The sequence below is a fragment of the Corythoichthys intestinalis genome, chromosome 20, assembly GCF_030265065.1.
Source record: "Corythoichthys intestinalis isolate RoL2023-P3 chromosome 20, ASM3026506v1, whole genome shotgun sequence".
NCBI classification, from domain to species: Eukaryota; Metazoa; Chordata; class Actinopteri; order Syngnathiformes; family Syngnathidae; genus Corythoichthys; species Corythoichthys intestinalis.
The window spans coordinates 1,512,048-1,526,961 of NC_080414.1; the positions used below are offsets into that span (position 1 = coordinate 1,512,048).

The following is a 14,914-nucleotide window of genomic DNA, read 5'->3' on the forward strand; positions in this document are numbered from 1 at the left end:
TTTTCTCCCACTCTCTTCTTTGTTTTTCCATTGGAAGCAAAATAAATGAAGATATTACTGACAAAGCCTTTGTAATTGCAATCATTTTCTAGGAGAAATTGAGCATTATCTATCAGAATTACAGGGGTCCCACTACTTTTGGCCAGCAGTGTATTTATGTCTTCTATTTGACTTTTTTTCCTCATTTCTGTACTTCAAGAGTTTACGGCCAACAGACTAAAAAAAGTGTGCTTGTAAATCATTCCATTTTTGTAATACGATCTTTTTATACCGTGGATTTACACCTCGCGTGATAAATGATGTGTTCCCGGTACAAGATGATTTAGCAAACGCCGCCATCAAACTGCCCGGTCGCAATGTGTCGTAATGCCGCTAGAATCCGGACAGGCCCGATTAAATGAGCCAAGAGCGACTACGCGAGCGCGCCGTCACCTCCGCCGACCATTAACGACTGTGGCTTAATGTGGCGTAAAAGCGAGAGCGGGCGACGCACCTCTGGCGCCATCCAGAAGGGCGTTCCCACCGAGGTGTTCCTCCTCAGGCGAGTGTTTGTCAGCTGGGCCGACACACCTGCGTTTGGAACACATACACACACAAAATATTGGCATTTTAAGCATGAAAATGACAACTTGCTTTACCTAGCAAACGGTCACATTTAAAAAAAAAAAAAAAAAAAAAAAACATGAAAATGAAGGGAGATTCCTGTTCTTACATAAGTGTCATTGGCAGCAATAGAGGTCCAATCCATTCGGACTGGGAGGTGTCAGACCCATCAATTCTCATCTTATTTCGTAATATTTTCTGTTTACATACAGTGGGTATGAAAAAGTATCTGAACCTGTTGGAATTTCACACATTTCTTCATAAAATCACCATAAAATGTGATATGATCATTGTCAAAATCACGCAGATGAAAAAAACAGTGTCTGCTTTAACTGAAACCACCCAAACATTTATAGGTTTTCATATTTTAAAATGAGGATACTATGCAAAAATTGACAGAAAGGGAGAAAAATAGTAAGTGAACCATCACATTTAAAATTTTTGGGCCCCTCATTTGGCAGCAATAACTTCAACCAGATGCTTCCTGTAGCCGCAGCTCAGTCTGGCACATCTTATAAGATAATTATTAAATGGTTATTAAATATTTGCTTTTACCGGTGAAGGCTCATGATAAAGTATTGATTGCTAAAATAGGACATTTTTGTGATTGATAACTATGGACGTTTAGCTCTTGATAGAACTGCCTTGTCATTCTGGGCCGATTTCCACAGGTCAACTTCAAGGACAAGCCACAGACATTGAGAAACTAAACTGTCTGGGACATTTAAGAATTGTTTGCATTGTTGCATTAAATTATTTGCCAAATGCTATTGCTTCATGAAATGTATTTGATGAGATAATTATTAAGATGTTTATTAAATAATAGCTTTAATCAATAGCTGCTCACAATGAAGAAATGCTTTTGCTTATTTCTGCTCGCAATGAAATGTTTTTCTTGAAGAAGCCCTGAAGACTCTTGCCTTCTCAAGGGCAGAGACAATAACAGACAGTTTTGCTTTGCTGGAATGTGCAGACACACACATCTTAATCCCACCTACATGCATACACATAGCTAAACAAATTCATAGAGGTGTTGCCAGCTTGCTTCCCCATTCCCTTTTAGGGCAAGACACCCATCTGTTGCTCGGGCCATCCCAGATAAAAGAGAGGTGAAGGAGGGGCTACGCAGAACGATTGCAGAAGCGGTATAGTTTCCCCTCCTTCTCCTTGCAAGCTTTTCACCTAAATTGAGTGCCTTCTCTCCCTATTTTGGCTAATATTATAAATGTCTGCCTAAGGATTCGTATTTGAAATAAGGACTAATCTTGGTCCATTCTTCTCTACAAAACTGCTGTAGTTCAGTCGGATTCCTGGGATGTCTGGGACTTAGCCACTCTAGAACATGTACTTTGTTCTTCTGAAAACATTAAGTTGATTTACTTCTGTGTTTTGGATCATTGTCTTATTGCAGCATCCATCATCTTTTTAGCTTCAAATGTCTGACAAACAGCCTCGGGTTGTCCTGGAAAACATCCTGATAAAACTTTGAATTCATTCTTACATTAATGATTGCAAGTTGTCCAAGCCCTGAGCAGCAAAACAGCCCCAAATCATGCTGCTGCCCCACCATGCTTCACGGTGGGGATGAGGTGCTGATGTTGGTGAGCTTTTCATTTTTTCCTCCACACATGACGCTGTGTGTTACTCCCAAACAACTCAACTTTGGTTTCATCAGTTCAAGAAATATTTTGAAACTTCTGTGGAGTGTCCAAGTGCCTTTTTACGAACATTAAACAAGCAACAATATTTTTTTTTTTAGACAGCAGTGGCTTCCTCCGTGGAGTCCTCCCATGAACACCATTTTTGGCCATAATTTTACATATCGTTGATGTGTGCACAGAGATATTGGACTGTACCAGTGATTTCGGTCAGTCTTTAGCAGACACGCTAGGGTTCTTTTTTACCTCTCTGAGTATTCTGCGCTGAATTCTTGGCGTCATCTTTGGTGGACTGCCACTCCTTGGGAGAGAGGCAACAGTGCCAAACTGTCCATTTGTAGACAGCTTCTCGGACTGTCGATTGATGAAAATCCAGACTTTTAGAGATGGTTTTGTATCCTTTCCCGCTTTATACAAATTAACAATCTTTGACCGTAGGTCTTCAGACAGCTCTTTTGACTGAGCCATCAGACGATGCTTCTTATCAAAACTTTTTTTTTTTTTTACCAGGTGTGTGTTTTATAGTGTGCAGGGCAGCTTTAAAACCACTCATCAGTGATTGGGCGCACACCTGACTTAAAATAATTGGTAAAAATTGGTTTCAATTGAGCTTAAGTCTCCTTAAGCAGAGGGTTCACTAACTTATTTCCCCCCCTTCTGTCGTTTGCATGCTAACCTCATAACATTTTAAAAAACCTATACATGTTTGGGTGTTTTTAGTTAACGCAGACACTGTTTTTACATCTGTGTGATTTTGACAGAGCTCAGATCACATTTGATGGTTATTTTATGCAGAAATGTGAGAAATTCCAAAAAGTTCAGATACTTCTTCATACCACTGTCTATATATAAATTTTTCACTTTACATTTTGGCATTATACGTATCTTTTGTATTTTATATTTATCTTTTCAGGCCAGAACGCAACCCCCCACAATTGACATTACAGTAATAGGAATCCATGCAGATTTACTGTATGTGCCAATTAAAATATTCATGAAGCTCAACCCCCCTCATATGTATTTTGTGCATTTGCCGGTGATGAGTCACTGCGGGGGCTTTATTCACTCGCTGTAGCAGAAGCCCCTCCACCGGTCGCGGGGGAGCTTAATCCCTCCGTGACGCACTTCACCGAGCGCGTGACTGGAAACGTCTCGACGGTCCGATAAGTGTCGCGTCAGCTTCTCCGGCCCAACGAGCGACACCGCTCGCTTTTTCGGGGACGGATCGGGCCGCCCCTCCGGGCGTCCTTTCTGAAGGACGACGTCGGAAGGGCGACGCGTGACCGAGGACGTCATTTTTATCTGTCAGAAAAATCCATTTTGCCGGCAAGGAATAAGGCTGAGGATCATGTTTACGCAACTTCACATATTATGAGAGAGAGTCCATTAACCCCCCTTCACAGCACCCTTGTCGCAATCTTCCGAGCGATGTGCACTTACCGGACTGTTAAGGGGTAAAAAAAGCTTTCAAGAGAAACGCCGCATTTGCAGCCTAAATGCAAACCTACACAAAATGAAGAGCTTTTACTTGAAATGAAAATAGCCAGCCAATATTTTAGTGGGAGTTTTCAAATAAGACGGGGAATATGATCGCTTTGTGATAGTGGAAATTTTCATGGAGTGCCATAAGAAAATAAAAATACAATTCATGTTGAATACAGTAACTTTTTTTTTAAACTTTGATTTCGCAGCCCAGGTAAAGATTCTACCCAAATGTTTTTTAATTAGTTTATTTTGATGTTGTTAATTTTTTTTTTTTTTAAAACGGCTTTAAATCTAATTTGCTGCCACTACAATTTTTAAGGCTAAAATTTAAATATATCTAAAAATGAAGATTAAAAAAATTTATAAAAGGTAATAAAATAATAATAAAAATACCATGTATAAAATTTGAATGAATAAACTATTGAAAAATATTACGTAAAAATGACCACCTATAATCTTTTATGATTTAGCAGGCTACAAAAAAATATATAAATTAGTTTTCAAAATTTAAATGATTTTTTTTCTGTAAAAATGTTATTAAATTGAAAAATTATTTTTATGCACTCTTCAATTCGGCAGCCAACCTAAAAAAATGTTTTAAATAGCGTATTTTCTGCACTTTAAGACGCATCAGAGTATTAGGCACACCTTCAATGAATGGCCTATTTTGAAATTTTCATAAATGCTAGTAGGGCGCATGGCATTATAAGGCGCAGTAGTAGTAGTGTTTGGGGTTACGTTATACATACACTAGATGGCGCTGCACTAAATGGAATGTCACGCCATGATTAACCAATATTGATCCATATACACTGCTGGCCGAAAGTATTGACACACGTGAAATTCTGACAGATAATGCTCAATTTCGCCCAGAAAATGATTGCAATCAAAAAACAAAAAAAAAATCATGAAATCATTATCATTTTACACCAAATTCCAAAAATGGGCCAGACAAAAGTATTGGCACCCTCAGCCTAATACTTGGTAGCACAACCTTTTGACAAAATAACTGCGAACTACCGCTACCGGTATCCATAAATGAGATTCTTACAACTCTGCTGGAATTTTAGACCATTCTTCTTTGGCCAACTGCTCCAGGTCTGAGATTTGAAGGGTGCCATTTCCACAGGTGTTCTCTGGGATTCAGGTCTGGCCACTTTAGAAGTATCCAGTGCTTTCTCTCAAACCTTTTTCTAGGGCTTTTTGAAGTGTGTTTTGGGTCATTGTCCTGCTGGAAGGCCCATGACCTCTGAGGGACATCTAGCTTTCTCACACTGGGCCCTGCATTATGCTGCAAAATTTGTTGGTAGTCTTCAGATTTCATAATGCCATGCACACAGCCAAGCAGTCCAGTGCCAGAAGAAGCAAAGCAACCCTGAAACATCAGGGAACCTCCGCCATGTTTGACTGTGGGGACCGCGTTCTTTTCTTTGAAGGCCTCGTGTTTTTTATCCCCTGTAAACTTCATGTGGAGGCATTTTCCCCCAAAAAAGCTTTACTTTTGTCTCATCTGACCAGAGAACATTTTCCCAAATTTTTATTGGCTTTTTCAGGTCAGTTTTAGCAAACTCCAGCCTGGCTTTTTAATCTGTTTGGGTCAGAAGTGGGTTCTTCCTTGGTATCCTATCATAAATTCAGACGGCGAAGGATAGTACGGGTTGACACTGTTGTACCCTCGGAATGCAGGAAAGCTTGAACTTTTTTGGACGTTAGTCAAGGTTCTTTATCACCGTCTGCACAATCTTTCGTCAATGTTTCTTTTCCGTCCACATCTAGGGCGGTTAGCCACAGTACCTTGGGCTTTATTGATGACACTGCGCACGGTAGACACAGGAACATTCAGGTCTTTGGAGATGGACTTGTAGCCCATGCTTCCTCACAATTTTGCTTCTCAAGTCCTCAGACAGTTCTTTGGTCTTCTTTCCTTTCTCCATGCTCAATGTGGTACACACAGGTTGAGTCAACTTGAATCCATTTTAACTGGCTGCACGTGTGATTTAGTTATTGCCAACACCTGTTATGTGCCACAGGTAAATAACAGGTGCTGTTAATTATACAAATTAAAGAAGCATCATATGATTTTTCCAAAGGGTGCCAATACTTTTGTCCAGCCCATTTTTGGAGGTTTGTGTAAAATGATAATGAATGAAATTTTCAATTCTCTTTTGTGTTTTTTCATTGCAAGCAAAATCAAAGAAGATATTACTACCAAAGCATTTTTAATTGCAATCATTTTCTAGGAAAAATTGAGCATGATCTGACAGAATTGCATGGGTGCCAATACCTTTGGCCAGCAGCGTAGCGTATTTTCCGCACTATAAGGGCGCATCGGAGTATTAGGCGCACTATCAGTGAATGGCCTATTTTAAAACTGTTTTCAGGTGCAGTAGTAGTACTGGTTGGGGTGACGTTTGCGTACCAAAGTCGACTAACTTGATGCCTCCGTGCGTGGTCAGCAGGATGTTGTTGCCTTTGACGTCTCTGTGGATTGTGTGGTTAACGTGCAAGTGCTGGAGGCCCTTAAAAAAAAAAAAAAAAAAATTCAACACTAAGAAATCAAATTCATTTGATTTTTGTGTACACTTATGTCTTTAAAAAGACAAAAAGTGACTTCAGTGAACTTTTCTACTGCTAATGAGTGGCGAGCTCACCATGAGTGCCTGATGGAGTATGAATGCAATGATGGCTTCGTCCATGCGCTCGCCCCTCTTCAACATGCCTTTGGCCAAATCTGTCACCGAACCGCCGTTACAAAGCTACAAAAGACATAAAAATGCAATTCAGCATTTGCGGGGAATCTGGGACATCACTTGCAATTGATGAAAAGATTAGGCTGACTTTTCAACCGCTTATCTTTTGTGTGTGTGTGTGTGTGGGGGGGGGGAGACAACATGGACGCCACGGGAGCGTGTTTATAATCTAATCCAAGTCGTGTAACGTCAAGCAAGAGAGACAATAGAGGCCCGGTTTCTCCATGTCTTCGCCAGGCAAAATGACAGAAAATGACCCATTAGGTTGCCACAGCAACAGTAATAACCCCTCATTTAGAAGCTTTTTAATGGGAAGACGCCGAAAGTGGGGTTCGTTTCAATCACGGCGCTCGGAGGCGGGACAAAAATTCCCCGTTTGTTTGTCAACAAGGCGGCGTACGCGTTTTGCATCTTAATGAGTGCTTTTGGCGTCGCTCCGATTAAAAACGGCAAACTTGCCCTATAGTGAGTCACGTTTTCTTTTAGAACGACAGCGGTTTGCAGCTCTTGACAAACAAAAAGAGTAATGAGGACATACATGTACGCGGGGAGATAATTGGCTCCCCTGCAGCGATTGGATATGACTAATCGAAACAGCAGGAAAACTCTAAGCAAAGCAGAAATAATACAACTAAATACAAACTAAAGACTTCGCTACAGTGGTATGAAAAAGTATCTTAAATAGTGCTGCAACGATTACTCGATTAACTCGAGTAATTCCATTAGAAAAAAGATTCAAATTCAATTTTGCTGCGTCGAGTATTCGTTTAATTGAAGTGGCGTTGTAATGGTTTGTTTTGAAAGTGTTTAAATTGAGTTTTATTGATTTGGGTGCCTTTTAGTGGCAACAGTGAATATGACATAACTCATTTCACAGGGCTGAATCCAGCTGCTCCCTGTTAAATCTAACATAAGTTTTTGTATGAGCTTATGTTTTTTTTAATGTTTAATTTAGTTTATAGACATATTTAGCTGTTTTTTGTGGGAATAAGTGTTTGGACCATTTGTTAGAGCATTGTAAAAAAAAAAAAAAAAAAAAAAAAACAAATAAAAACATTTGCATTTTATAGCATTTAAGCTAGCTGACTTTTGATATTTAAGTTACCCAGTTGTTCTTTTGTTATACTTTGATACTCACTTAGTATTATTTTTAATTATACCGTTTGAGGCTCAGCTCTAGTAATTTTTTTATGTTCCATATCCGATTACTTGATTATGCGAACTAACTAGGTCATCTATTAATCGACTACCAAAATAATCGATAGCTGCAGCCCTAATCTTAACCTTTCAGAATTTCTCACATTTCTACATAAAATCACAATCAAATGTGAGCTGATCTTTGTCAAAATCACTCAGATGAAAAAACAGTGTCTGCGTTAATTAAAACCACCCAAACATCCATAGGTTTTCATATTTTAATGAGGATAGTATGCAAACTTTGACAGAAGGGGGAAAAAAAAAAAAAACTAAGTGAACCATCACATTTAATATTTTGTGCCCCCCCCCCCGCTTTGGCAGCAATAACTTCAACCAGACGCTTCCTGTAGCTGCAGATCAGTCTGGCACATCGATCAGGATTAATCTTGGCCAATTCCTCTCGACAAAACTACTGTGGTTCAGTCAGATTCATAGGATGTCTGACATGAATCGCTGTCTTTAGGTCATGCCACAGCATCTTAATGGGGTTCAAGTCTGCACTTTGACCTGGCCACTCCAGAGTGTGTATTTTGTTCTTCTGAAACCATTCTGAAGTTCATTTACTTCTGTGTTTTAGATCTGTGTGTTTGTCTTGTTTCAGCATCCAGCTTCAATTGTCTGACAGACAGCCTGGGGTTTTCCGGCAAAACTTTTGAATTCATTCTTCCATTAATGCTTGCAAGTTGTCCAGGCCCTGAGGTAGCAAAACATGCTTCACGGTGGGGATGAGGTGTTGATGTTGGTGAGCTGTTCCATTTTTCCTCTACACATGACGTTGTGTGTTACTCCCAAACAACTCTGGTTTCATCAGTCCACAAAATATTTTGCCAAAACTTCTGTTGAGTGTCCAAGTGCTTTTTTGCGAACAAGCAACAAATGTTTTTCTTGACAGCAGCGCCTTCCTCCATGGAGTCCTCGCATAAACACCATTCTTGGCCATAGTTTTATATATAGTTGATGTGTGCACAGAGATACTGGACTGTGCCAGTGATTTCTGTTAAGTCTTTAGCAAGCACTCTCGAGTGCTTTTCTACCTCTCTGAGTATTCTGCGCTGAACTCCTGGAGTCATCTTTGGTGGATGGCCACTCCTTGGGAGAGAAGCAACAGGGCCGAACTCGCTCCATTTGTAGACAACGTCTCTGACTGTCAATTGATGAACATCCAGACTTTTAGAGATGGTTTTTGTATCCTTTCCCAGCTTTGTACAAATCGTCAATCCCTGATTGCAGGTCTTCAAACAGCTCTTTTGACCGAGCCATGATTGACATCAGACAATGCTTTTCATTTCTTACCAGGTGTGTGCTTTATAGTGGGCAGGGCAGCTTTAAACCACTCATCAGTGATTGGGCACACACCTGACTAAAATTGTTTGGAAAAAATTGGTTTCAATAGCTCTTTAAGTCTCCTTAGGCAGAGGGTTCACTTACTTATTTTTCCCGCTTCTGTCTTTGTCTGCATGCTATCTTCATTAAAATATGAAAACCTATAGATGCTTGGGTGGTCTTAGTTAAAGCAGACCGTTTTTCCATCTGTGTGATTTTGACAAAGATCAGATCACATTTGATGGAGATTTTATGAAGAAATGTGAGAAATTCCAAAAGGTTGAGATACTTTTTCATACGACTGTAAGTGTACAGCAGTCTCAAAAACACTACGGGATAGATATTTTTTCATTGATCAAAAATATGCATGCTACTTTGCTGCTTCCGTTCACACTGAATAGTTTTAGGTTGCTGCAGTACTTGATTCATTTGGCCAGGTGAGTTTAATTTCAATTCAAAAATAGATTAGGGGGGGAAACTGATCAACAAATCATTTAAAATGTATTCTATCGTGGCATATCGCGATATATTTTCTCTATATCGCACATTATAATAAAATCCCAAAAATTCTGCTGTTTCAGTTCCTCGAAACGCCAGTCGTCCACCTTAACATTTTTCTTTCCCTTTCATATCTCATCAAAACGGTGCTGGCGTAGTCATGCAAATGAGCTCGCGGTCCCTCAAAGTGGCCCTAGACAAAATGAGCCGCAGACTCATCCTTCTTTGAATGCTGCTGATGAACTCGTTTGTTTCCAGGCGTCGCACGCAATCAAGATGGAGGTGTGCCGACGTGACAGGAAAAGGCTGCGTTTTATCGGAGAGGTGACGACGTTTACCTGCTAGTGAATGTTTGCGCGTCTACTTCGGTAGACTTTCTAACTCTTATTTCCAATTTGGAGCACATTCTGCTTTCAAGAATACAAGTTTCAACCTCATTTTTGTAGGGATTCACCTTTACAAAGCTTGGCAAGACATTTTCCATCTTTGTGAGGCATCGCTTGAGATTGGGTTTTGATTTGTGATTAGGGAACAAAAGCGGGGCCCCGTGGCTGCTTTCTTTGAAGCACTTTGCAGACGCCCGCCTACTAAATTGGAGAGCGCAGGATACATGAAAGTGCGCTTTCCACCTCATGAATGGGGGATGGAGGATGCGGCTTGTTAATGAGCAGGGCGCCCTGGGTTGAAAATTACTGTTGAGAGGGGGAAAAAAAAAATCTAGAGATGCAAGTATTTCTCCTCAGACATGGGATTAACCAGTAGATTTAGGGAAGGAAATATGCATGTCAAATAGGAAAGCTTTCCTAACTCTCAGATTAAAAAAACACGATGTTAAGTAAATGAGTGAATTAAATGACATTAAGCTTTGGCTATTTTTAAACGGAAAAGTCGCTTGAATGGATTTCGCTCCAAAAAAACTTGAGTAAAATTTGTAGCCAAAACTGTTTGTGCTTGGACTGCCACGATTAATCGTCAACTGTTTTGATAGTCAATTAACCTTTGAGACGTTGTGGACCACTAGAACTACCAAGGGTGGATCAGTTGATACAAATCCCTTTTGTATCCAGAGAAGGGTCATCTGACCGTAATCAGCATTGAGGTCCGTATTAGTCTTTCCCATTCACACTCGCAAAACCACAGGGTTGGATTGCTCAAATTAGCATCTTGAGTGTTTGCAGGGCAGATGTGCCTTAGGGGCCGTTTACATGGTGACTCTCCGAGAACACGAAAAATTTCAAATTTGCATTTGCGTCTCCATTTGAACAATGTCGCAATTACGCATGAAAACGATGTAGTATTCATGCCAGGCCCTAGGGGGCCGTGCAGATTTACAGAGCGACAGAGAATGATGTACTTTGACCCCACCAAGCTCCCTCATTCCGGAAAAAAATATGCCCACCCACTCGACGCAATGTCATTTTTCTTTTGTTCAAAAAGGCACAAAAATTGAAACGTTCAACATATTTAATTTAAAAAATATTATTAAAACAGTAATTAAAGCCGACATTCCGCCATATTTGCCGTTTTTAATGTTTAGTAGCACCGCTGCAATGTGATGTGTACGAGTGCTGACATTAATGGCGCGGTCTCGCGACGCAGGAGCCTTTGATATGCATGCCGAGTAAGCCCCCCCTCAACCAACCCCCCGCAATCGGATTCTTCCACTTTGGAGGCAGCATTCAGAATTTTTCATCTTCGCCTTCAGTCTTCGCCGACGCCATATGCACGCGAGGCGAGTCCGCTACTCAGTCATTGCGTATTTGTGTCGCAGAGTCGCCATGTAAACTGCCCCTTAGCTTTGTTGGACAGCGGACCGCTCAGGCAGGCAGTCGGGGGGACAACAGTTTTACATCTTCCAAAAGCTGCAGTTTGCCTACACTACTGGCCGAAAGCATTGGCACCCCTGCAATTCTGTCAGATAATGCTCAATTTCTCCTGGGAAATAATTGCAATTACAAACGCTTTGGTAGTAATATCTTCATTTATTTTGCCTGCAATAAAAAACACAAAAGAGAATGGGGGGGAAATTAAATTATTATCATTTTACACAAAACTCCAAAAACGGGCCGGACAAAAGTATTGGCACCCTCAGCCAAATACTTGGTAGCACAACCTTTAGAAAAAATAACTGCGAACAAACGCTTCCGGCATCCATTAATGAGTTTCTTACAATGCTCTGCTGGAATTTTAGACCATTCTTCTTTGGCCAACTGCTCCAGGTCTCTGATATTTGAAGGGGGCCTTCTCCAAACTGCCATTTTCAGAACTCTCCACATGTGTTCTATGGGATTCAGATCTGGACTCATTGCTGGCCACTTTAGAAGTCTCCAAGTGCTGTCTCTCCAACCATTTTCCAGTGCTTTTTGAAGTGTGTTTTGGGTCATTGTCCTGCTGGAAGACCCATGACCTCTGAGGGAGACCCAGCTTTCTCACACTGGGCCCAACATTACGCTGCAAAATTTATTGGTAGTCTTCAGACTTCACAATGCCATGCACACGGTCAAGCAGTCCAATGCCAGAGGCAGTAGCAACCCCAAAACTTAAGGGAACCTCCGTCATGTTTGACTGTGGGGACCGTGTTCTTTTCTTTGAAGGCCTTGTTTTTTTTTCTGTAAATTCTATGTTGATGTATTTTCCCACCAAGCTCTACTTTTGTCTAATATGACCAAAGAACATTCTTCCAAAACGTTTTCAGGTAAGTTTTGGCAAACTCCAGCCTGGCTTTATTTCTCAAGGTCAGAAGTAGGGTCTTCCTGGGTAGGTCCCTTTTCATTCAGACACCAACGGATAGTACAGGTTGATACTGTTGTACCCTCGGACTGCAGGACAGCTTGAACTTGTTTAGATGTTAGTCGAGGTTCCTTATCCACCATCCGCACAATCTTTCGGTGAAATCTCTTGTCAATTTTTCTTTTCTGACCACATCTGGTGAGGTTGGCAAAGTGCCGTGGGCTTTACACTTATTGATGACACTGCGCACGGTAGACACAGGAACATTCAGGTCTATGGAGATGGACACGTAGCCTTGAGATTGCCCATGCTTCCTCCCAATTTTGCTTGTCAAGTTGTCAGACAGTTCTTTGGTCTTTTCTTTTTTTTACCATGCTCAATGCGGTACACCCAAGGACACAGGACAGAGGTTGAGTCAACTTTTATCCATTTTAACTAGCTGCAAGTGTGATTTAGTTATTGGCACCACCTGTTATGTGCCACGGGTAAGTAACATGTGTTGTTAATTACACAAATTAGAGAAGCATCACATGATTTTTCAAAGGGTGCCAATACTTTTGTCCGGCCCATTTTTGGAGTTTTGTGTAAAAATGATAATGATTTTTTTTTTTTAATTCCCACTATATTTTGTGTTTTTTCATTGCTAGTAAAATAAATGAAGATATTACTACCAAAGCATTTGTAATTGCAATCATTTTCCAGGAGAAATTGAGCATTATCTGACAGAATTGCAGGGATGACAATAGGGCTGTCCTAAACGACTAATTTTCTCCCGATTAGTCAGCCGACTATTTTTACGATTAGTCGACTAATCTTATAATTTAAAAAAAAAATTTTTTTTTTTTTTTTTAACTAATTTAGCAATGAAATTTTTGTTGACGCTTATCAATTCACAAAAACATTTTGGAACACTTAAATTCTTCATTGAAGTACAAATAAAAAGATTAATAATAAATCACAAATAAACAATGACTTCAAATGCTGATAGAATTAACTTGTGCAAAAGAATGGAATGTAAACAGATTCAGAACACTGACTTCACCTTTCCAACATGATTCAAAACAATTCTTAAAAAAATACCTAGCATTAATATTATAGTATACTGTAGTACTATATATAATAGTATTATAATAATTATTCATTGCCAATCAGACTTTTCATAAAGTGTGTCATTTTAAAGGTATTCTTAGTGTAGAATCTGAAGTATGTGGGATTAACTCCAGAAATCGTTATTTATATGACGAACATGACATGCTTTTATTTTGAAATGCTCACCGGAAGTCCGTTCGCTAAACCGCTAATTTAAGCTTTACACTCCGCAAAAAAGCACTTTTTGTGATTGCATGCGGTGTCAGTAAAAGATTTTTTTGCTTTTTCAAATGCTGTTAACCAGCGATTTTTCATGTTTGAAGTGTCACCTTTTAACTGCAAGTTTTGGAGAAGGCTGCTTGTTTTATAGCCGGCTAAAGTAGGTCGGCTTTTTTCCCCCCATTCACCTAAATGTAGCAATGCAAACGTATATAGTGTTTAATATAGATGTGTTTTCTTATTTTGTATGTCTGAACTTTAATTCTACAGTGTGTTGATGACAGAAAAGAACTGGAGTCTCATAAGCCAACAGCACGCACGCGCGCGCAGTGATAAAACACAGCAGTGAAAATGACCGCCCTCATTTTTATTTACCATGCGATAAATGGACTCATTGCATATCGCGACAGGCTTAGCAACTTTAATAAAACATGTCATTAGTTAGTTAGATGGACTTACAATGTCCTGTCGTTATCATTCACGGCCGACGTGCAGCCAAGCTTGGCATTGAAGAGACAGAAAACAACAGTGTACCCTCCTTTGTTTCTTTAAAAATAAGTCAATGTTTTGGACTCTCTGGTGCGCTTTTTTTGGCTTTGTGCCGCTTTCCCCGCTTGCATACCAAGCGTCCGACATTCTGAACTTTCCACGCATATATTTTTTTTAACCCTTCATTAACCGTCGACGGGATGTTGTGCTCGTCGACGGATTTACGGATCGACTATGTCAACTAGTCGGGACAGCCCTAGATGCCAATCATATTGGCCAGCACTGTTTTTTGCTAGTCAATTAACCTTTGAGACATCGTGGACCTTAAAATAGCCCCTTTTTTTTTGACTGTCTTTTTACATGAAGAAAAAAAAATAATAATAATACAATACAGCACCGAGCTTCCAGCCAAAAGAGTAATGAAGACATTCTTCAAATTCAAGCCTTTTGAATCATGCAAAAATCAAATTTGCCAGCTTCATCAATCAAATGGAGCAGATGATCACAGCATCAACACCCGCACTTACAAAGAAAAGCAAAAGACCAATATAAAAGCAACATCCACCTCCGTGTGTGAGTTTTGGAGCCTACAAACACATTTGCGCCGGGAGCTTGACCTTCATTACGGCTCTGACATTTCAGCGGGGCCGGCGAAGATGAAATATGAGAGATGAAGACGTCTCCTTTCGCTGTATGGAAACATCACACTCTCTCCCTCCCCTGGAACTTTTACAACAGCAGCCGGCGGAGGCATTTTCTTCAAATACACGGGTCAATGTGAATGAATGTTCTCACAATAGGCCGAGCGCTCATTTGCGGCCGCAGGACACATGATGCGGAACTGGGCCTTTTTGCCAACTGGCAGGCAAACAA

At 40.3% G+C, this 14,914-nt stretch overlaps 1 protein-coding gene across 12 annotated transcripts in view; it reads right to left on the bottom strand.

Moving 5' to 3' along the window:
• myo3a (myosin IIIA) overlaps positions 1 to 14,914 on the bottom strand; it is a 65,410-nt gene that overhangs the window by 32,122 nt on the left and 18,374 nt on the right. For all 12 annotated transcript variants that reach the window (XM_057824994.1, XM_057824988.1, XM_057824996.1 and 9 more), the window contains 3 exons: positions 6,398 to 6,502; positions 6,166 to 6,265; positions 494 to 570 (listed from right to left, as the gene is read on the bottom strand). In XM_057824994.1, coding sequence (XP_057680977.1) covers positions 494 to 570; positions 6,166 to 6,265; positions 6,398 to 6,502 — 282 coding nt within the window. The remainder of the gene's footprint in view (positions 1 to 493; positions 571 to 6,165; positions 6,266 to 6,397; positions 6,503 to 14,914) is intronic.